At 39.9% G+C, this 22,692-nt stretch overlaps 1 protein-coding gene across 1 annotated transcript in view; it reads left to right on the top strand.

The window, feature by feature from the left end:
* Nucleotides 1-799: 799 nt before the first annotated feature.
* Nucleotides 800-22,692, top strand: part of LOC135487524 (uncharacterized) — a 41,792-nt gene continuing 19,899 nt past the window's right edge. The window contains exons 1-2 of the mRNA XM_064771278.1: nucleotides 800-1,167; nucleotides 22,091-22,359. Of these exons, the coding sequence (XP_064627348.1) occupies nucleotides 885-1,167; nucleotides 22,091-22,359 (552 nt within the window). The 5' untranslated portion in view covers nucleotides 800-884. The remainder of the gene's footprint in view (nucleotides 1,168-22,090; nucleotides 22,360-22,692) is intronic.

The following is a 22,692-nucleotide window of genomic DNA, read 5'->3' as shown; positions in this document are numbered from 1 at the left end:
GTCCGGGGTGTAGTCCAACCTACACTCCGGACACAGTGGACCGGCCTCGTCCCTCACCAAATGATATCCAGTAAGGAACCATGCTGATAATCACTACCACGTTGACCAATAGATATGACCGTATTACGCGGGGAGTAGGGTCACCGGTAACACTGGACCCGTCTTCTCCAGGGTCCTCTTCTTGGTGGTTCGGGACAATACTTTACCCCATAAGAGATTCCGGGGAGTCGGTTGAGGTCCGTAAAGCGGTAAATCTGATTGGGCAGATTGTGTTTCGGTGGTATCGTCTGCAGAAATTGACAGAAAATTATTGACGAGCGCTGAAATAGTGATATGCTTAGTAAATGTCTACTCTTACAATTATGCGTTATTCGGATAAGATGAGATTGACAAGAAAATTGTCTCACTGTGAGATATCTTGAATTTCTACTATAAACTCACTCATCTGAAACACAGTGAATCGGAAACAATAAACCCAAATACCCCATTGTCGCGTGTCGGCCAATACTTTTTAGCGGTTCGCCGCAAATTAGATAGCAGCTGTTCCAGTAGTGGTTTGCAGCCCTTCACAATGGCAGTGTGGTATGATCAGAATGGTTTTTTGTTATTACTGTCAGAGACAAATATATAATTATATTAGTTATTGTTTTCGATACTAAGATTGCATCACAGTAGGTATTCTTGCAGATTTTTATACTTCTATAACGCCTTGAAAGAAAGACCGGAGCGACGAAGTGCCGTTTTTCAGAGGGGGTGCAAGCACTCACTGTAACTAACCCAATCAGGGAAGTATGGCGAATGTGAGTTATAAGCGGTTAGTTGTGAGTGAAGTTAAGTGAAATGTGATCCAAGCGCGGTCAGCGTGGATTAATAAATCGGCAAAGATGCCGTTTTCAAGGAGGATCGTTAATCCTCCAAGGATAGGACGGCTAAGTGATGCGGAGAAGAAAACTGTGGCGGATGCTGGCGAGTTTCTTGCAGTGTCGCATTGCGCTTTGGTAGGAATTCTTCAACAGTTGACCAGTGTCACCAAACACGCCGACGGAATATTCTCCGATTTATGCGAGGAGTGCAGGGTGGTTTTAGCCAGGACTGATGCCATCAGGAAGAGGTGTGATGCCATCTCAGGAATTGTCGAAAAATTCAACCACAAGACAGAGAAACTACGTAAGTTTTCATCCAACTCTTGTCCGGTTAATATGTTTATGTCCTTATTCAAATTTTGTCACAATCTGCACATCCAGTCTGACGGTTAAGAGCAGCTGTTTCTTCTGTGTCCGAGGAACTGGGTTGGACACTAAAAAGGACATTACTTTAACAGTTAAAATATGTTATTATGCTTCAAGGGGATTATCCCTAGTTTATCACCGCTGGGAATTCCCAGAATTCTGCTAAGACACAGACCGGCTCCCACAGACCTAATCCCAATGACAAAACGGTCACTACTTGATTACTGGATGTAAAATCTCTTAAGTTATCTGTTAGTTGCATTGTCAATTATTTCCTTTCTGAAGCCACAATTTGGATCCCTTTTGATCATTTTAAATCTATCCTGCCCTGTGATTGGACATCTACTGCCAGCACCATTCATGACCATAATTTGGTGACAATTAATAGGGTGTTTTTTATACATCTTTTTATATCATATTCAATTCATATCATCTGACAGTTAGCAGTCGGCCTTTGTCATTCTAATTGAATGATCCGTGTTTGAATGCAGGGCCATTTATCTACTGTTAAGAGAAAAAAAGGAATTAATATAAAAAAGAAACCTTATTGTGATTATTATCAGTGTCAATGTTGTGTCACTATAAGCAGCAGCAGCAAACTACTTTACTTGGTTTCAGGAATCAGAACTGCAGCATATCGGTATCAACAGAAACTGCTGTAAAAATCTTGATGTTATGCATTTATTACCAGGGGTTGATTTGAATTTTGTTTTAATGGCAGTCACAACAATGCTTTATTGTTTGTTGTAGCATGGTGACAAGGTTCTTTCTTTCCCTTCATGACAGCAGTGTCTGGGTTTGGATTACAATATAATGAGTGAAAGAAATATGTCATGCACAATTCCTTAAGCCGAGAAGTAAGCCTGTGAGCTTTGATTCCGCTGGGCCAGCTAACACTAACAGCCTTACACTGCACACAACACAGAAAAAAATTGTTAAATTTGGACAAAGCACACCATAATCGTTATGTCTGCATTTGTTGGACAAATATCAAAGGTGTATTGTGGCAAAACATCATGTTAAGATGGCTGCGCTCATATTTGGTCATTTCCCCTTCTTCAGACCTATAGCGAATGAGAAGAAGGAAATAAAGTAGGCCCTCCCATAGCTGACACCTCTCTATTAAGTACAGCATTGGTCAGTCCCGAGGGTTTCCTTAATAGAGAGGTTCTACTGTATTTCAGATATTCTATAGACTCTGCTGAAAAATGGATTAAAATAATTTCCTTCTTGTAATGCAGCCGAAAGCAATGGTTTTTGGTTAGAAAGTAATTTTTGTCTCTTCTACAGGCAGTTGATGTTCTCTTCCACATCTGGTTGCCTTGACCAAATCTGTCTTGACAGATTGAACCCTTTTGAGCAGTTGTGCTCTATGTGTACTTTATGTGGATTTTGTTGGTAACTATGGTGATACCAGTGATGAATTGATATTGAAGATTGTCCTCAACCTATCTAGGTTAAGGACGTCCCCATGGTCCACCCAGACATCTCTTGAATAGGGTTGTACAACAACAAGTTTGCTATTCAAACTCCTCCATATTCAGATATGATACATTCTTTGCCGAAAATATGTCCCAAAAAACCACTTTAAAACAACTTTTTATTGTGTTTTGGTAATAAGAATAATTTTTACATGTTCCAAAAGTTGTAAAACTTCGAGTAAACCCTGGCTTGTTTTGCAAAATTGAGTAAGGACTACATAATTACACATTCAGTGAAGAAGAAAATTGTCACTTGAATAGAAAACCTTGCACAAATATCATTATACAGACAGGTTCCACTATTCAAACAGTGCCTGGACCAGTGTCCCCTTGTCCAAAAAACAACTTGTTTTCCATGGCTGGGTGCATTGTGTGGGTCTCCTGGACCAGTTTGAGGTGTCTCCTAGTTTCTATTCCTATCCAAACACACATTGTTGACCAGAGGAAATAGGAGTGGGTGAAGCCTTTCACATGTTGGAGTGAGAATGGCCAAAAAGGTTTTAGGGAAATGGTGCACTAAGCAAATAGATCTTTTTGGCTGTGTGAGTGAATGGTGGGACTTGCTTGTTTTCTCTATTGATGTGTCTTTTCAGATGGGTTTTTTGGGAATCTTTGGAAGAATCTTCTTTCTTGTTATCCTTCTCTATACTGAAGCAGGACATTTCTTGTGAAGACGATTCAAGTTGTTGGGAAGTCCGTGGAGACATAATCTAATATCTGTATTACACCTTCCTGGTTTCTGCAACAGGCTGCATTGTCTGGGATGTTGCTGGTTGAATGCGAATCACCTGCTGCCCACATCCCCTGTATGTAGAATATTTTGGAACTTGGATATGTGGTCCTCTGAAACATGAATGGTGTAAACAACTTTCCTTAGCTTTTCCCATCAATTCTCTCTAACTCTAACTGTTAGAGAGACCTTGATGGGACTGTTAGAAAAGACACCTTGATGGGAAAATCTAAAGAAAATTGTTTGAAGTTTCAACTTTGACCAAAGATTTTCAGTCACCTGACTCTTGCAGGCGATAGTTGGCATAAACTTGGAATAGCAGTATATCCTTAACTCATTTCTATACGCAGATACCATGGTCATTCACTTCAAATTACCACTTACTGTACATTTTTGATGTTGAGTAAGTGGATTATTTAATAGTTGTTACACCTCTGACATGTTTGCCTAGGTGTTACATTGTCACTTCATATACCTATCCTGTGTTGTCATAGTGTCACTGATGTTCATGGCGAGGGGAGGGGGGGGGGGGGGTCCTGGGACATAGTACAAAAGCCATCAAAAGTGTAATTACAGACTCATGTGTAAGGCAATGTCCAATCTAGCAACGCATGATAACGTAAGCAAGATTCATAATGTCTGCTAGGAAAAAGTGATGATATGTGGATCATGACAAGTTACAATAAATCCTATGTAAATCGGTAACCTGCAAGATTCACAACCAATTGCATAATTTGAAACTTTATTTGACATCGCTCTAAAAAATGTCATTATTCAAAAAAATGCTATTTATTTTAGACCTACTTAAAAGGGTGCTAAGTGTTGTGTTATCTGCCAAAAGACTGTAATTTATGTTCAGTGCTGTGTAATGCAGAAATACCTGTGTATGTATTTACCAAGTTCAGCATATCTTACCTCAAATCTGATAAGGTGACACTCCATCTCATACCACCACTATCTACTAGTAGTACATGTATGCTAAGAGAATGTCCCATGCTTGACACAGTCCAGTTGGTACTTGAGGGGCTCATTTGAAGATGTCACTTGACCTGTCATCTTAAAGGCCTATGCCGTTTGTTAAATATTTGAAACTTGTAACTAAATTTGAAAATACCTGTTTTGCAAGAACAGTTCATAGCATCCATTGGCCAGAAATGAACCATTTGAAAATTATCATACCATCACATGTTGTGTTTAGATGACTGCTGGCTTTACCAGGCTATCATGCAACAGGATGTGACATCCCGTAGTGATCAGATCTCGAGCCTTGGCAACCTTTTATTCATAGGCTTTCAACAGCCGAGCTAATGCAGTGGTTTCATTGAGCTGCCCCAGCCAATGCTGCTACTTTATTTACTTTTGATAAAGGTTGCCAATTGATAGCCAAATCAAATTGTGGAATCACGACGTCTAGTTGATCAATTTCTTATTGACAGTAGAACCTCTCTAATAAGGGCACCTTTAGGATTGACAAATGCTGTCCTTAATTGAGAGGTGTCCTGATAACATTGGTAAAATTATACCACAACAACATCATCTTCATGTGTTGATAATTTGCCTGTTCTGACAGTTCTGCTGTAATATCAATGGGATTTACACAGCTGGGTGTGTGAACCTTTGACACCATACCCAGCTGTATCCCCATCTGCTGTGGCCCACATTCGCAGTTATACAACTATACAACTATACGAGATTTTGATTTTGGGCCATTGATCATCTGTGATTGACTGGAAAAGTACAATTGACCGGTCGACTACAATGAAACTGTTGAAATGAAAAGAGCAAGGCATGCTGCAAGGTCAGTTAGTCAAGGATGATGACAGATTGTTGTCTTTATTACTTGGGCATCAGCAACGACTTTTGTCATCAGTAGCTTTATCTGCGGTTGTTTCACAAATGTCTGGTTGCACAGTAGGAAACCAAGGTCCCTTTCAGCTTAATGCCGGGCTTTCACTTACTGTACATTGTTTCGGATGGAGGTTTCAGAGCAGAATAAAACCTTGACAGTGTTTTGAAATGTGGGAATTGGGTTGGACTTGCGAGAATGGGTGGTGGTCCAGGGTGCCACAGTGATATTATTTTCGACACCTGAAACTGTAATAGAAGTATTGATATATGCTTTACCAATGTGTTGTAACATGCGAGATATCTAAATCATTCCCTTCTATGCGACAATCCGTGGTGATCACTCTGGAACGGCTTATTAGTTTGCATACACCTACCCTTGGTTTATTGTTAAATATGGAAACTACTTAACCCATACAAACCAATAGCCTTTTCAAACCAATAGCCTTTTTTCTGAGAGTCGTTTAAGAGTCGTTTTAAGTAGGGTAAGGCTATTGGTAGGCCTTATACCAGTCAGTATTGGTATTCAGCTTTGGTTAGAAGCAAGTCAATGGTTCGGGCTGAAGTATCGATCTCGCGGGATTGACCATACACAAAGGCTCTACTTCAAAGGTAGGACATTTTATAATAATCGATCAGTAGTTGGTCAAGTTATCTCCTTAGAAGAGATAAAGTAATGTTTCAGTCATTGCAGAACCATTGCTTTTATCATACAGACCATGTAATGATGACTGACTCGACCAGAATTGTGCTTGGGCTTCGAGAGGCACATGGTCCAGTTCGACCCTCCAAAGCCTTGCTGTGTCCTCGCACCACTTGTCCATGGTGTATGGTAGTAAAGAATTATGGAGTTGGCTGGGACCTTGATGGTAACTGTGCCAGTCACAACCATGATAGAGCAGAAAAAGCCTTTCCATGTCCACTGCCTCTGAATGTCCAACAACTTCTACAACAGCGATCTGGGTATCCCTCCTATTGGCCATGCAGCCATCAAGTAATAATTTCCGCCCTGCTCAATATTTGACCAGCAATCATTCTGTTTAATCACCGATTGGCTCTTCCATCACCTTGAAGACACTTATTGCATCGACCATGCCGTATTTGTTGGAGAAGTTGTCAAACAATGATGGGAAAAAATGGCTTGTAAATGATGTCTGACTGCTTTAAGTGTGTTTGCATCGTGTCTGTTCCATCAGAAACACTCTGGTCAAACTGCTCTTTTTGCCCGTAGTCTGTTTTTGACAGCAATCAAATCATTTTGCAGAAAGCTTTAGTTCTCATTGCAATTTGAAATTTAATGTCAGTTCTGTGCACTTTGTAACTATTCCATCAGCTGAGAGAAATGTCTGTTTTGTGTTGGGATCCTGTCTCTCAGTCGGCTCACTGGTAACTTTTGGTTTGCACCAGTTACACGAGTTGCTTTCATTGCATGTAGTTGACTAACATTTCGATGCAAGGCTGAAGGGCCAAATTGATTTTCCTCCTGTACAAACCTGATATTGATCTGCTAGTATTGATTATCACCAGTTTTCGGTCTTATTAACCCTTTCTGTGTGAATAAGTGTTTGATCAACTTCAAGGTTGTGTTTCAATATTGACCACATCTGCATGGCCAGTGGCATGTTTTCCAAGAATCAACAAGAGGCTTTCAAGTTCATGTGGTGCACTTCGATGCTGGACTTGTAAAACATATACCTTTTGACTTGGGGTATGCTTGACCAGCTAATGTTGTTCAACAACAGAGAAAACAATGTCCATCTTAGATTGTCAATGGCCCAGTACATTTTCAAATGTGTTTTCAACTGTGGGCAGTCACAATTAATATAGGTCATTGTTGATATTGTATCTCGTGAAATCAATTATGAGGTAATTCCATTGTATCATAATTGAGAAAACAATGTCCATCAGAGAGATTTGAGTGTTTGTCCAACCATTGTGTAGTTGGTAGTAAATCACATGGATTCAAGGAGGTCCATTGATTTCCTGATAATTTTCCATCTCCTGCTGATAGAATGATATTGACAACACATTGTGAATGCATTACTTGTGTAAATATGCTCTGTCTGTCGTGTCAGTGTCCCTGGGTTGATTGTGTTCATTGCCTTATAAAACAATGCCATATTTTGTAAACGGCATTTAAATTGAAATATGGCTATTTTGATTGTGTAGTGTATAATATTTGCTTTATTTTGATAAATTGATGGGATATCTAAGCTTATATTGCATGATTGATGATGATTATCGCCTTCATCATTGCACACCGGAAAGATTTGAAAGTTTACTGCATTCCCAATGCTTCGAAATGGCCATAGACTTAATATCGCAATGGTTCAGTGTATATCGATTCAGGTCACAAAATGCCCAACTGAGGGTATGGAAAAGTACAACTACTTATTAAAGTTGTTCAATGAATTGGTAATGATTTTAAACTTGAGAGTAAAAAAAACAGATGTTCGATAGTCAAGTGACCTCTCAGCTGCGCATCAAATTTCCTGTCTAGGCTTATATAACTGTGAACAATTCATTTGCTGTTGGAATCTGGAGAAATGTTGATGCTTGACATGCAATGGATCAGATTTTAACACTTTTTGCATACATGTATTTTGTATTTTAACCTACAATTTCTTTTGGACTCATCTTGCATTGAATCAAAGCTTGCATGCCCTGTGGTCCTTCAATCCAGGTCAACTAGTCTGACCCGGGTGACCTTCTATTCTACTGCTTCCGCCACCAAGGGGTATGGACAATTGCGATTCTATAGAAATCTCATGATTATGTTAGTTTTCCATCTTTCTTATCATAATGCAAGATTGATGTGACAATGGTATGACAATGTTTCGGTCCCCTGATGCGGTTGGAGGGGACACTGCTGGAGGACTTGTGCTTTCGGCTTGACTTGCTTTGTGGTTGTTCTTGACGAACCTGAAAAATTGGGTTTTTTAGCCGGGGCTACTGGGGACTTAATTGAAAGATGGTAAATTGGAACAGCCTTTCTTCTATCTTCTACTCTTTCTATCTGTGATCCAATTCCCGTGGGGTATACTCTCAGATCCTGCACTCTGAATTAACACTCATTCCCAGGTACAGGTGCCTTGGAGAGGGCGTTATGATACAAGTAGTACCACATATCACCCAAAACTTTGTTAGTAGTGTACCAGTAGAATGCTTTGGACACAAGTCGTGTGGCTATAGACAAAGCCTTTAGGCTCCCACCTTGACCAATCCATAACAATTGTTTTAAAATCACAAGCCTTTGGGCATGCTTCCTGTTTGTTTGTTATCGTGGTCAATTTGCTTTTTTGTCATATCATGTTTCTTTATGAATTGTTAAATCTAATAGAATCTGAAAGCTTGGAAGGGTTAACATTATTTTGCTATCTTTTTGACAGTGTTTGCCATGTTCTTATATGAGTTTTATGCAGATAAAACCTGTGTACAATACGATTATCCCGCTAATAGCTTAGGCTAACTTCATGTTGACTCAAGTTGTTTCCTACCTAAAACTTATCTAAAAGGCACCGCAAAATACCAAAATTTGCTGTAGAAAGGTAATGTTTGACATTGAAAGGGCATAGATTTGTAGGATATGGCATTCGTTAGCTCAATGATCTTCAAATTAGTGTTGAAAGGGGCCTAAGAGGCACTCCAGTGGAGCTGAATAAGTCTTAAATGCGCATAGCTAAATTAAAGTTAATGCAGAAGCCCCTAGATCTGTCTTTAAAGCCCAGGCCAGTTATGAAGGGGTTGCCAACCAGATAGGAACAAGTTTTTGCCGATTTCCTCAGAGCGTGTTATCTCGTATGGCGATAATGGATTGATACCTTTATAGAGAAACTGGGCGGTTGCATTTCGATAGTTTGAACTCGAGCTGTTGATTTTTTGTGTTAATGAAGAATATGGAGGTTACAGTGGAGAAGAAAGTCATTGAGTGAGGATCCTGGCATTCCTGCTTTCCTCTCTAAGGGACAGGGATTGGTAAGTTGGTTGTTGCTAGCTGAGTTTATCCTCTTTATGAGGGCCGGTTCCCAAGGTAAAAAACAGTGAGAAATGAATTTTGTTGTCTACCTTTCATCTTGTATTGTTGGCCAGTATGGTAGAAACAAAGTCCACTCTAGGGATGGGCGAAGATTGGAATTCTTGATGATCATGTTTACTTCACTTATGCGTGAAGTCAAAATAATTCTTTGGAGGTTAAACAGTAAGTGTGCTTTGGTTATAAAAAACTGTTACACTGTTGTTTTTCCAACTCTGTCCTGTTGACTCTAGGAAGATCTTTTAAAGGTTTGGGACTTGTGAACATTTTTGAAAGGTGCCATGATGCTGTCTCTTTGGACACAGTATCAGTTTTGTCTCTTTGGTATTGTCTGAGTACTAAGTACAGTGAAGACTATAGCAAGGGGAAGTGGCCTGGATAAAGTTAGGAACTTCCTGTGATTGCTAGGTTTTTGGATCAGTTCCCTGCTTCTTTGCCAGTACCTGTTGAGGATGTTGAGTACGACTCTAACCTTCCCTATCACAGCGGTCCGAAGACCCATCCTCACAGCATGGGTTACGCATACAATATCATCTCTTTTGGCTTGAACATGGGTGAGTCATCCCTGTCAAAAAACCGTGATAGCTCAGAGTGTGGGAACGCAGCTCCGTATCATGAGGATGCATTATGAGCACCAGGAATTCTGCAACACACAAAGCGATGCTATTGTCATCTTTGACAAGGTTTATTTCTGGTTGTCACAATGTGAGACTAGCACCACTACCTCGATGATAAGGGCGTTCTCCATTGTCCTGGCCATGTAACCCTCGCGTCTTCTCTCAGGAGCTGTGGATGTGTTGGTTAAGTGACATGAAATGTGGAGATGTTCAAGTGCCTGTCATCGGAGCTGTGGACAACAGAAGCGGAGGTGCTTACGTAACTATAGTGCTGTACACCTCAGAGTACAACCAGTCCCCGAGTGCATATTACATCCACTGGCAGAGTTGGTTACGTAAGAACATCTCTCATGGGAGAAATTGCAGCATCCTTGAATCCATTGGATGTGGTAGAATCCATTTAGAAAGAATTTTTGGCTGAGGGAAAACATTTTTGATACTTTTTGAAAGGATGTTAACATTCCTCTCATGCAGTTGAGTGGGGTGTTCAGTTTGAAATAACTCTTTGATGTTTTTCTGCTGAGGATTCAGAGGCAAAAGTGAATGTGAAATTCCCTTCAATGGAGTGAAAAAAAAGATAAAAAGAAAAAAGTCTTAAAAGGATCAGACCAATCAAAAATCGTATAGGCAGTACTTCATGCTCCAATCTCCGCGCCATTGCTAAAGGCCCTGTCATGCTTGCCATGAAGCATATCACAACAAGGCTGTTCATGGTTAAATCCGATATGAAAGTGTGGTAATGCATCGCCCCAAGGAAGTCCCAGACAGTATTTGCTCAAGCGTAAAAAAACGAAATGATATGCAATCCTTCGTGCACACAGGCTATATGAACTGAGGTGTTTTGTCGGTACCTTGTCTTCTTGTTTGAAATACTCACCGTAAATGTTCACAAATAATATATCTATTAGGCCAACAAATATCTATTAGGCCTACAATATTGGTGGTTTCACTTATCGAAACAGATTTGTGTTGATCACAACCTTAATTGAACCATCAGCCATGTCAAGTCAGTTGATAGCCTGATTTGACTGAAATATCACAACTTAAATTGTATTCTACCAATAACTATTTGATCATTTCATTGACAAATAGTACATATCCTGAACTAAAATTGAAATATGTCACCCCTTGCTGCATGGATGCTATTCTTGTTGAGGCTATTAAAACATATAAAAAACCTCATTTTGTGTCATCCTTTATTCTTGTTAATTCAAATGAGATTTTGTTTTTACAAGAAATGAAAAGTTACAATATAACACGCCTGCTGTTAATAGCTTTATTACATAATTACTTTTCTAATATTTCTCGTTTCTCCATTGTATTTCAACATTACAGGAAATCTTGCAATGGGCATTTTTCTTATGTTTCCCAACACCAAACCTTTGTGACCATTTCCCGACAATCAAAAAGGTGCACAACTGTAGCATTGATCTTTACCATTAAGTTACACAGAATTGGTCAACTCATCATAAGTCATTATTGAACAGGAATTGTACAAACATGCATAATATATTATATACCATTCTCGTATTGAATTTTATTCTATTTCAATGCACTGGTTATCGGCTATTTGAATATTTCATTAAGGGGCAGGTTCGGACACATGCTCCTCTGCTATTGGGGACATCGGGTATCCAATGACATCATCCCCATTCTACATCATGATATTATAAATGTGTCTCAAGGGCAGATAAGCAACTAACCTTTATAAGGATTTAATGTAATCGAATTCAGATTACAAATGTCTCGTTATGATAAGTCATGGTGAGGGCCTCATCCACACCGTAACACTATCTACAACCTTGCTCTCAGGTCCTTAATATAGCCAAATAGATGGTGTGTTGTGTGTACTTAGTGTGTCTTGTGGGTGAGGTTGGAGCCCTCTCATGATGATGAAGGAGATAGAAACAAAGACAACCTACATGGTGTATCTTGTCAGAAAATGCACACACGTTTGTTTCATCTTTGGACAAAGCGACCTCCGAGTGCCTTATGCTCTTTCGTTTTGCTTTTGTCTTGCACAATTGCTGTGTAATTCATTCCGGAGGGAACACGCAGCAAGTCGTGTTGGCGTGATGCCCTCCCCATGTGGTGGCGAACTGATTATGAACTTGCTGGCTTGGAAGTAACGTCAACAGGTCCTTTGTTAGGGATCAGTTGGTTCATGTGGTGATGTGTTTTGCTGTTAAGGGAGTTGGAGGTGATCTCAAGTTTACTCACTCTGGTTGTGAAGTTGATAGAAAGTATCGTCATTGAGAATCGTCCTCAAAACCCAGTGCTGATCGACATCTTTTTTATTCACTACCAAGGTTTATTCATCCGATTTCATAGTTCCAGTGAGACATCCTCTTCTAAACGCCACTATGGTTGCTACTGTTCACAGGTGCTTCAGAATTCTCTCACCATTGTCATTTATTGGGGTACACTCATTGTGGTAGTGCCACGCTTCAAACTAACTTCAAATGTTGATATTCAACATGTCTTAGTTTTTCCAATAACTCTATTTTTGTGCGGACTCTTTTGAAACGTGTATAATGAGACTGCTTGTAGATGATGGAGACACCTGTCTTTATGTCCTTACTGCCAAAAGAACCTTGAAAAAGAAGAAGATATAGCACCTGTCTCACTGAAAATGATAGTTCTCACTATCTTTGTGCTTCTGTTGCATTCTAAATACCTCAATGATTTACCTTTCATCAATTTGTCACTTCTCGAGTGACATTGCAGCATGCGTTTGTGTAGAAATCCTCACTATTGTTGCGCACAGCACTCCTACAGCGTTCTGTTACATGTAGTGGTGTTTATTAGGACATCTGTTCAGTCATCAAATTAAAAAATAATTTGAATAATATTCCGAAAAAACTGAGCTCAGTATGTTGTTTACCTTTGTAAGTCAATGTGATGCAGCAATAAAAGATCTCACACCTTGCATATAGTAGAAGAATGCACTTTTGAAAAAGGACCTTTCAGTGATAGATAGCTATTGTGGGTGGATATGCAACTATTTTGGTTCCTCTGAAGTCAGCCCTAGATATAGCTTACTTCTTTGTTGCTCTTGTGGCGTGTGCAGTTTTGGTAGTTGTTTACCATTTTACTGGGCTTAGAAAGGAGAAAGAAAGCCTTGTTTTGTTGTCCCCTGCCCTGGCCACCCCCTGGTGGTATACCTTTATGGCCTGTACCCCCTGGTGTTGCACCAGACCCCTCTATAGCAGGTGTTCATTTGTTGTCACACTTCTCTTGGGCGCTTCCAGTCCTTCAGGATTATTGTTGGAAAATTTGTAAAGTTAAGTCTCAGCAGGAATAATACTAAAGCAGAAGCATTGCACACTTCCCTTCGGCCAATAGGGCTTTCTTCAAAATACTTTTATTTCATTTGTTCCGATGTTAAATGTTTGTGTTGTGGATCTGGATTTTGGCCCTTTAGTTGGTAATTCTCTTTGGTTTGGTTGCCCATGTGGATGATGTGTTACCGCCTGGCTGCCAGTGGGCAATGCCACCATTGGCAGAATACAAACTGTAGGCCCTTTGTGGGTAAGTGTTTGACCCAACTTCACGTCTGACTGGACAATTTCATTCCTATTGATGTAACTTATGGCATTAGCGAGTGAGTTTTCCAGATTTCCTGTCTTCTGTGTGACTTATCAAGTGTTGCCCCATTTGCACTGATTGTGAATCATATCCTCAATATCAGTCTCTTGTTCGAATCATGATATGAATCCCAGGAGGACCAGCATCAAATAGTGCCAAAGGGCATTCTGCATTGGCTTTGATACCATGCACAGCCAGTATAAATTGTTACCCTTGTGGATGAAACTTGGACCCTTTTCAGCATCAAACACCTGATGTTTGTGAAACATGATGGTTCACTCAAACTGTCTGGGTGGATTGTTTCCATCACTTGGCATCAGATAATATTCCCTGACAAAGTCCCTCTATTTGGGTATGGATTATTAGCTTCATGGGTAGTGGTTGGATGACCGTCTTAGAACTGAATTTTCATGCCTTCTCGGTCAGGTATTACGTCCAGGTCGAGTGTGAGTGTTTCCATTGGGGACACCTGCTGCAAAACTGTTAAAGGAATTGATTAAAATATGACACATAGTGCAATAGAGTGCATCTGATGGACGCATAGTGCATTATACTGTAAACTACGGTTCATTGTAAGCAAGATGTTTTGAATAAACCACACTACTGTATCAGTCCTTGGACTTGTGTAAGGCTGACATGCCACAATGATCACACTCATCAGATAGAATACTGGAGAACAATGCAAGTCTAGCAGTCATTGTAAGGGAAGTATTGATTTGGTGAACTTTGGAAGGGTCATAGCGACCATCACGTGCCTCAGATGGGTCTCGGTCCATTTCCATTCATGTTGCATATCTATAACAACAGGTTTCATTATACTGATAGGCTTTCATCTCGTATTCTATTAATTACTTCTGTCCTTCATTAATTAATTAGCATATATTTCTGCGTGGACAACATTGACTTATATTGACAACGGTTTAGTGATTGTCTCATTGATCTTGTTGAATGTCTGTGATTCAAATTACGTGGACAGATTTGGCTGCCAACTAGGACAAAATAGAAATGAAATCAAAACTGTGTGAAAATATGCTTACCAGCACCCCCCCCCAACAAAATTTTTGGGGAGAACATTGGATTCCAATAAGAGGTTGGTGATAGGAAGGTGTTAAAGATGGTTGAGATGGAGGCAAACTATTGATGCTGCTAAGATTGGCCGATGTAACTTGGTGGAGCAAATGCCTTCGTCATTTTCATGGCTACAAAGATCTCTGAAAGTGTTTCAGTTCAGAGATAACAATTCCACACATGGATAGAAATTTGATAACATTCCCATCTCATCTTAGTTATCTCGGTGATCTAACTTGATGACTCTAGCAATTTGTTCAATGGACCAACTTTCCACTATCAGTGCGACCTGAGCCTTTGGTGTACCCTCTGGCAACATCATTAAACTAATCATCGCTCATACCAAAATAATTCTTACATAACCTCCATTCTTCCTTATCCCTTTAAAGGCTGAATCCAGTTTATTGTTGGGTGGTTACCGAGGCGATCTGTGCGGACAATAGCCATGATGCTGTCAAGCTAAAGATGGACCAGATATTGTGGATATTCTTGTTAACAATTTTACACCAGTTTGGTTTGTTCAATTGATACAGTGGTGAAATTATTCACGGGTTGAGTTGTGCAGGTTTTAGTGTCTCCTGAAATAGTTGGCAATTTGAAGGAGCTCATGAAATGTTGAGATCGGGTCATATGGCTGTTAGAGCCAATGCTGTTTTGTACCGGGTAACCAAATCAGGTGAAAGAGGCAAGGACTGGGAACATGTATCAAATGAATTCCTTTGGAGCAGTTTGAGTGAGATAACAGCTGAACTTCCTATTTGAATTTCGACAATATCTAAATGAATTAGCGCCATTTTCATTATGGTATTCAGTTGTGAAATAAAGATTTGTGGTGAAAATCCATATTGTCAATGAACAGACTATGACCACAGGTGGAGTCAGGAGGCCAATAAACCCCAGTTGGTGCCTCGGCTCAAGCACAGATTTTTGTCAATTCGTGAAAATCTCAGTTTGTATCAGCTGTGTATGTGTGTGACTTGATTCTGACTGTTTTGGAAACCTGCCGGGTTGTACCAGAATGACTCACATAGTAGAAACCAGCACCAGAGTTTAGTGATTGCAAATTACCTCAGTCTCCTGACTTAATGAACAAAAGATACTGAATACCTGCACTTTTTATGAAAAATTTCTGCCTCTCGATTTTTGAGTCAATTTTTGTGAACGACTATTCATTGGGCAGGGTGACAGCGACTGGGTTATCAATGTGGGTCTTCAACGTGAAAACTGATGGCAGTCTTTATGAAAATAACCCTCTTTGCACACATTTGTTATATGTATGATGGCTAGACTGCTGAATCATTCATGTCAACTCCATCAATGTTTTCTGATGATGGCAACTCCATCAATGTTTTCTGATAATGGCATCTATTCTAAAGATCATGTACTGGTACTCATAAATACATGAAGGTCTCTTTCATACTCAGGTTGCGATGATTATTGATTAGGTCCGTTTAATTGAACGCTCATGGTGGTGAACCTGTACATTCCTTTGTTTTTAGGCAACAATATGATGGGAGCTTCAACATCTGTGAGGTGAACCTTTTGTCGATGGTCATTTATCAACAAACGAAACACATGTAGCACTTGAATACATAAATGAATAAATCTACTAACTTGAACTTACAGTTAGGAAAATTTCGCAAAGATCTGTTCAGTAAAATTTGGTTCCTTCAGAGAGCCATCGACCTGCTTTGGTGACAACTTTCAAACATGGAGATTTTGTTAGTGGAAAAGGTCAAGGATTATTTGACAACATGAAATAGCATGGGCGTTCTTGGTTGACATACACTTGAAACTACAGGAAAGATTAAGCATGGCTGAAACTCTATTGCATGGTTGTACTTGTGATTGAAAGTTTTGGCAATTTTGAAGTGTTTACGTACACATACACACATGAATCGATGCATTTTATGAGCATGCGTTCTCTCCAATTTCAACACTTCTTAAGTGGAACAGGTACAAGTGTAAGTCTCAGTGACACATTGAGTCCTTTTGAAAATCTGACCCAGGGACGAAATTTGCATTTGGAGTGTGAAGAACTTTCAATGTTTATTAACTAATTTGGTGGACATGAAATTGTGATTGAGGTCAATTTTGTCCAAGTTATTTGCGACAGATTTGCCAAACCGCCAAATCATGTGGTCAGTTAGATCGTTCGGAATCGATAAGGTTTAGTTTGATGGTTTCGAAAAATGCGCATACAAATTTTGTCTGATTTCGAAATCATCCCAGACAAAGCAAACTAGGTTGACCAAGGTAGGTTCTTCGCTTCTGTTTTCTAAAGCTTGAATTTCACAAAAGTGATATCAATTCACTAAATCTCTGATATTCTCACAAAATGTCATGTCCATATCCTTTGGGGGGTAAACATGGCATTCATTAAAGGGGCCTGTGCTTCGGTTCTCAGAGTGACCTTGCCTCTACATTAAATTGGCTTTTTCTAAGGCCTTTTGTCCGTCATGAAAAAAGATTCAATATTCGTGAAAATCTATATTCATGTGTGTATTGATGTTTATCAGAGTATAACGACCATAAGACGTGCTTCGATTTGTCGGCGATATCATATGAATATAAATATCACCACGTTGCGAGCGGGGTGCTTCCGAGATAGGTCTTTTTAATCTCATTCTTTATAGCTGGACAAATCTCCTGCTATGCTTCCTTCATGTTAATAAGAAAATGACTGTTTGGGTACCTCCTGGCCTGTTTATCCGGCGGTGGACGGAGCAAAATCTTTATTGTGACCCATCTAGGCATACAACCAATAGAATTTTTTACCACCTTACTGTCTGGTAGTTGCTGGTAGTTATTTCTTCATGGTCGTTCTTTCTGCTCGTTGATCTATACTGCATGCACACTGCCATCTCTGGTGCAAAAACACAATTTCCATAATTTCGGAGTTTTCATAACCGGGCCATCTATAGTTTGCAGCTATCCAGGCTATTTACAGTCTTCAGGCTCTCAATTATCGTCATCGGCCAGCTTTTGTGCAACCGACCAGAAAATAATATGAATCTTTTCCGTTTAAACACAACCTATTCCCCGAGGCTGTTTTCTCAAACAACACCCGGTAATATCACAAGCAGACGTACATATGGTCCAACATGGCTGATCAAGTCACAACAATACCACATTACTATCAATAAAAAGGAACATAGAGTCCATATTTAGTGCTACATGGGCTTATTTGGTCGAAAAGTACCACCTGGGGGTAATCGCAAGTTACATCAGGTCCAAACAAGAAGATCTTAAATATTTTATTAGGTATGGAAACTTGTTCTGTTGTCGAGGATCAATATGTCAATAGTGTTTTGAGCGGAGGGTGGTAATTAATCGCTAACTTGTTCGCCAGTCAATTGCGTGTTAATTGTATTACTGTGATCAGGCCAATTAGTGCTATGATCAGGTGGGGAGTCTGAGAGTTACTCACATGTGATGCTAAGGTTACGTTTAGATTGGAAACAGAGTCACCATCAACAGCATTATAAGAACCATGAAGCCATGATGTGGTGATCGAAGACCTTTTGTATCTTTCTGGCAGTGTTGAGAAATACCTTAGCTTGAAGCTTGAGCAGTCATTGTCTTGTCTTAACTATTGCAGCTCCTTCCTTCCAAAAACATCTTCAATGTGTTTAAGAATTTAATTTGTGAAGGCTTCTTCTTGGCAGGAAAAAACTTGCTGATGGCTGAAAGTTGGCCATCTGTTTTGATAGTGAAACCAAGAAAGTTAAGCTTGTAGTTTGGACTATTACCTTCATCTTCCACTGTAAAGGGTGCCCATTCTAAACTGACATTGATCTTAAAGTATTCAACATTTGACATTACATTTTCAAGTGCTTTGATATTTGGTTTGTCTTGTGACTTGTATTATTTATTTAGCTCTTCTTGTTAACATCATGCCCTGTTTTCTTTGAAAGGTCACTATTTGAATGTCTCACCTGTCCTCGTTGATCTTTCGACATCATATTAGGCCTATGACATCCGTCGTTTACTCTTTGAAGTACACCCTATCTTCAAATTTAAGCCACGGTTTCCAATGTGTCTCTTGTCATTGAGTCTACACCCTGGTTTTCGCACTGCAGGATAACCTTGCATTCTGTCTATTTCAGTGAGGAACTAAAGGTGTTCATCTTGGGACAGTTTCATTTTGTATTTTGGACCTTGAGTTGTGTTGTATTTAACTGTGTGTATCTGTTGTAACAGGTAGATACACTAAAAGTTCCACTCAATGAATGTCAGTGCCGGTAACATGAATAAGGAACCTTCCCTGCTTTTCTTAAATGAGGAAATGCCTTGCCAAGCCCAACACAAACCTTCTTAGATTGCATTTGAAGTTGAACCTTGTACTATTTGCTTGACACATTCTTTTTCCTATAAGAGTAGACGTTGGTAATGTTATCGCAGATTTCGTGATATGCACCCACGTTTGACAAAATATTGTGTGTAGTTAAACTTACGCATGTGTGCCCTGCTATTAAATGCCTTATAGTCATGCGATAGGCAGAGCATATGTAGTGACGTCAAAGTGTACAAAATATTGGGAATGCAAGACCTGATTTATCATACCTTTGAATGTGTATGTGTTGGAGTTGTTTTGGTCAATGGTGATATTCACTGGTGTCAGGCACTGTAGGTGTAAGACACTTATCCTGGTGTGTTGAAGGAGATATCCTTAGTCTACAGGGGCATGTATAGTTTGTTGTTGCACAAACTTATCAGAACCTTTGTGTCCAACTCTCTCTTTTTATGATAAATTCATAAAAGCGTAGAATAATCTATCATTCTCGGGTGACTTTAAAGATTGATTGTCTTTACTATGAGCTTATTGCATCCCGACATGCGATTTCCCGCTACCTTGAGGGGATACCATGGAATAGTAAAAATGTTCAATAAAAAATGCAGGAAACAATCATGTGAAGGAAATGTTTATGCTACTGTAAACATAGACTGGCATCCAGTCCTTCGTCAGTCAAGATTGGGTTTCAGCTGCGCTGTTTAAATGCATTAGACGTCCTTGCACTAATCTTGTTTCTCACGTCCTCATGTTCAGGGACAACATTTATTAATTTATCTCGCTGTGAACAAAATGTTTGTCTACTCCATATTATGTATTTTCTGAGACTATAACGTGTACTAGGTCCACCTGCTTCGCTAGCATCAGCAACCGGAAACACACGTTAGTTGCCCTGCCAGGGCGGTTTGCTCATATTTAGTGTGGGATAGCAGTGCCTGATTAATGCATGAGCACATGGACTCATGTGCGAGTGATTTGCCAGAGCTCATCAAACTTTGATAGAGATGTCGGTTTCACTAGCGAATGGATCATTTGAGCCCCATTCTTCCATGAAGTTCATTGGCTGGTAAAGTTGGATGACAGTATGAGGATCATTGTCAGGCCTCAAAGCTGGCTCTCTATGCAGTGAGCTGCATTCAGCAGTTCCCATTTCCAGGTTGGGGAATCAATACCCGAGTGCCACATGAAAAATATAAGTTTAAATGTACTTGGGAAAGGAATTAGGTTGTTGAGGTATGGACTGTGGTGTCATCGATATTTAGGGAACTGTGAAACCAGGGTTGTTCAGTACAGATATTGCTTTGGGGATCTTTGGTGAAATGGAGACAAATTCACAGATCTCATGAAAGGGTCTGTAAATGACTTGTCCTCTCTCTATGGCGGCACTGCTACAGGGCCTACAGAGAGGTTTAAGCAGAGCAAAACAGCTAGAAGAATCGCAGTAGAATAGCAGCATTTTGGATTTAAAAAGGAGATCAATCATGATAGGGTTGTGACTTCAATGATCCTAAAAGTTTCTATGAAACCTGCTTGCGATTCTTCATTTGCCCGAAGTATGATGGATGTGACCACCAGCAGCATCATATGCAGGGATGCTAATCAAAGTGGTTTAGAGACCCTGAACCTGTATTCTGGTCAGACAGTGGAGTTTCCACAACAGTTTGCTGAGCAGACATGGGTTGGTTGCTGTGGACACTGGCTGGCACAGGCTGTTGTCTCAGTGATTGTGTCATGGCTGGGTCTTATCAAAACGTGGTGATATTGCCATATTGACTAGCATCATTTGATGTAATTGTCAACAGCCTGTCAAACTTTGGCCTGGTAATGGCAGGTATAGATTAGAGATGCATACTTGGTTATAGCTTGTGAAAGCATTCAGTGCACATCACCTATAGTCTGTGGTCGATCTATATACTCTGTGAGTGCCGTTGTCCTTTGGACTATTTCGACTGCTCAGGTATTCCAAAAGCACTGAGGATATTGTGAGTAAGTTGTAGACTGTGTCAAGTGCTGTCGAACTGAATTCAATATGACAAAGGTAAAAATATATAAGCTTGCCTATATATTTTGGCAAAAGGTCGTTTCCCACGCCATTCTGAATGCAAGATCAGCTGCTCGAACAAGCTGTTGAGAATTTTTTCTTGAGGAGGCTGGTTTTTTTGGTGATATCATTTCTAAATATAGGTAGCACTAGAAACAATATTTTCTTACTATCTTTATGTTCAGGGTTGACATTTCCTAGGTAGGACATGTTGTAGGTTTGTACGTGAACTGTAGGGCGCCATGCAACTCCATTGACTGGTCAGACACAGTGTTCTTCATTTGTCAATTCTCTTGTACAGTGTAATTATAGCTTACCAGGCAGTCCCTGTCATTATGAAATTAAATTTGAGCTTCCTTGAATAATTCTGTGGTCATTAATCACTATTAATGGACTAATGAAGTCAATGGCTAAAATTCAGGTCATTAGATTACAATTAACATTGAAAATTTTAAATCAAATTAAGAAGAATTTTGATGTGGTTTCTATTGTTTGACGATTTAAAATAAAACAAAGCCAGAGCTCTGCTGTTCTCTGTATCATTATTGCCTCATGTCTTTGATGTGGGAATGAAACGGCTCACTGTGTCATTAATGATGTCGCAGGAGGCTGGGGTGGGTTGGGGGCCTGGACCACATGAAAGGATTTGTCTCATCAGGGGGCATAATTGAGATTTGTCGTTCTGCCTCGCCCTTGCTTCTCATTACTTAGGAGCTTTGAATGATTTGATTGCAGCACTAGTAGTTTTCTTCATGTTTCTGATGTTTCCTGTCCGTCTGCAATCAAACAATTTTTAGGGCCTAAAATGAGAGGGGAAGGGGACAGGGTTGCATTGGCCAAGGTCATAAAATTTTATCTGATTTTAGGTCTGTTGGCCTTCAGAATAAAGTGATTCCTCAACAGATTCTGTAGAAATAGGTTAATGATGTTCTGGTCTTTTCATTTTGCAGAATGTTCCGTGTCATATAACTTTGAGAAGATAGAAGATTGCATTGTATCTTATACACATAATGGGGTGAATTAAATTAGATTCGATCCAATATCTTGCAGAGCAGATAAAGCGTGGCATACATTTTATAAAACCTGTTTCCTGCCATTGTGTTCATGCACATCTTTTGACAACATTTGATGCCTGATTCTCATGATCATGCTCTATCGTTACAGCTCAAGGTGACCTAGCCCGAATCAGTAAGAATCCGTCTCATCATTATCATCATCACGTCAAGTTAGACAAGGAGCTCGTCACCAACCAAACCCGTCCAGAGTGTGTCCAGGATCAGTATGATGCTGCCGTCATTGACCGCGTGGAGGTGCGGCGCATCCATGAGGAGTACAGGGAGAAGGATGGACTGATCTGGGAGCAGGAGTTTCAAAAGGGGTCTGCGTCAGATTTGGACGAAAAGATACCAAATTTGGATATCGAGACACGAAAGGTGAGAATGTGTGATGGATTGATTGGTTTCTTGAAACTGGATGCACTGTCCAAACAAAAGTTTTTTGTTGCAGCGATCTGCTTTAATTGTCACATGAAACTGAAAATCCCTTGTATGCGGGGTCAGGTTAGGTAGCTTGGTGTGTGTCACCGGTTATCCTGAAACCAATTTGCCTTCAAGTTCACCTGTAATTTCACCGGATATGAACAGATTCCGATATTCTCAAATTTATGTCTTCCTGACTAATTGAAGTTTTTTTCAACTGGGGCAAGCTTTTCTTTCAAACAAAGTTAAAAAGCAGCGGGTGTTGAGGAAGTTTACACCATTGGCTTC

Source organism: Lineus longissimus, chromosome 5 (genome assembly GCF_910592395.1).
Source record: "Lineus longissimus chromosome 5, tnLinLong1.2, whole genome shotgun sequence".
NCBI classification, from domain to species: domain Eukaryota; kingdom Metazoa; phylum Nemertea; class Pilidiophora; order Heteronemertea; family Lineidae; genus Lineus; species Lineus longissimus.
Note: the sequence above shows the minus strand (reverse complement) of the source record. Positions and strands in the feature narration are given on the sequence as shown.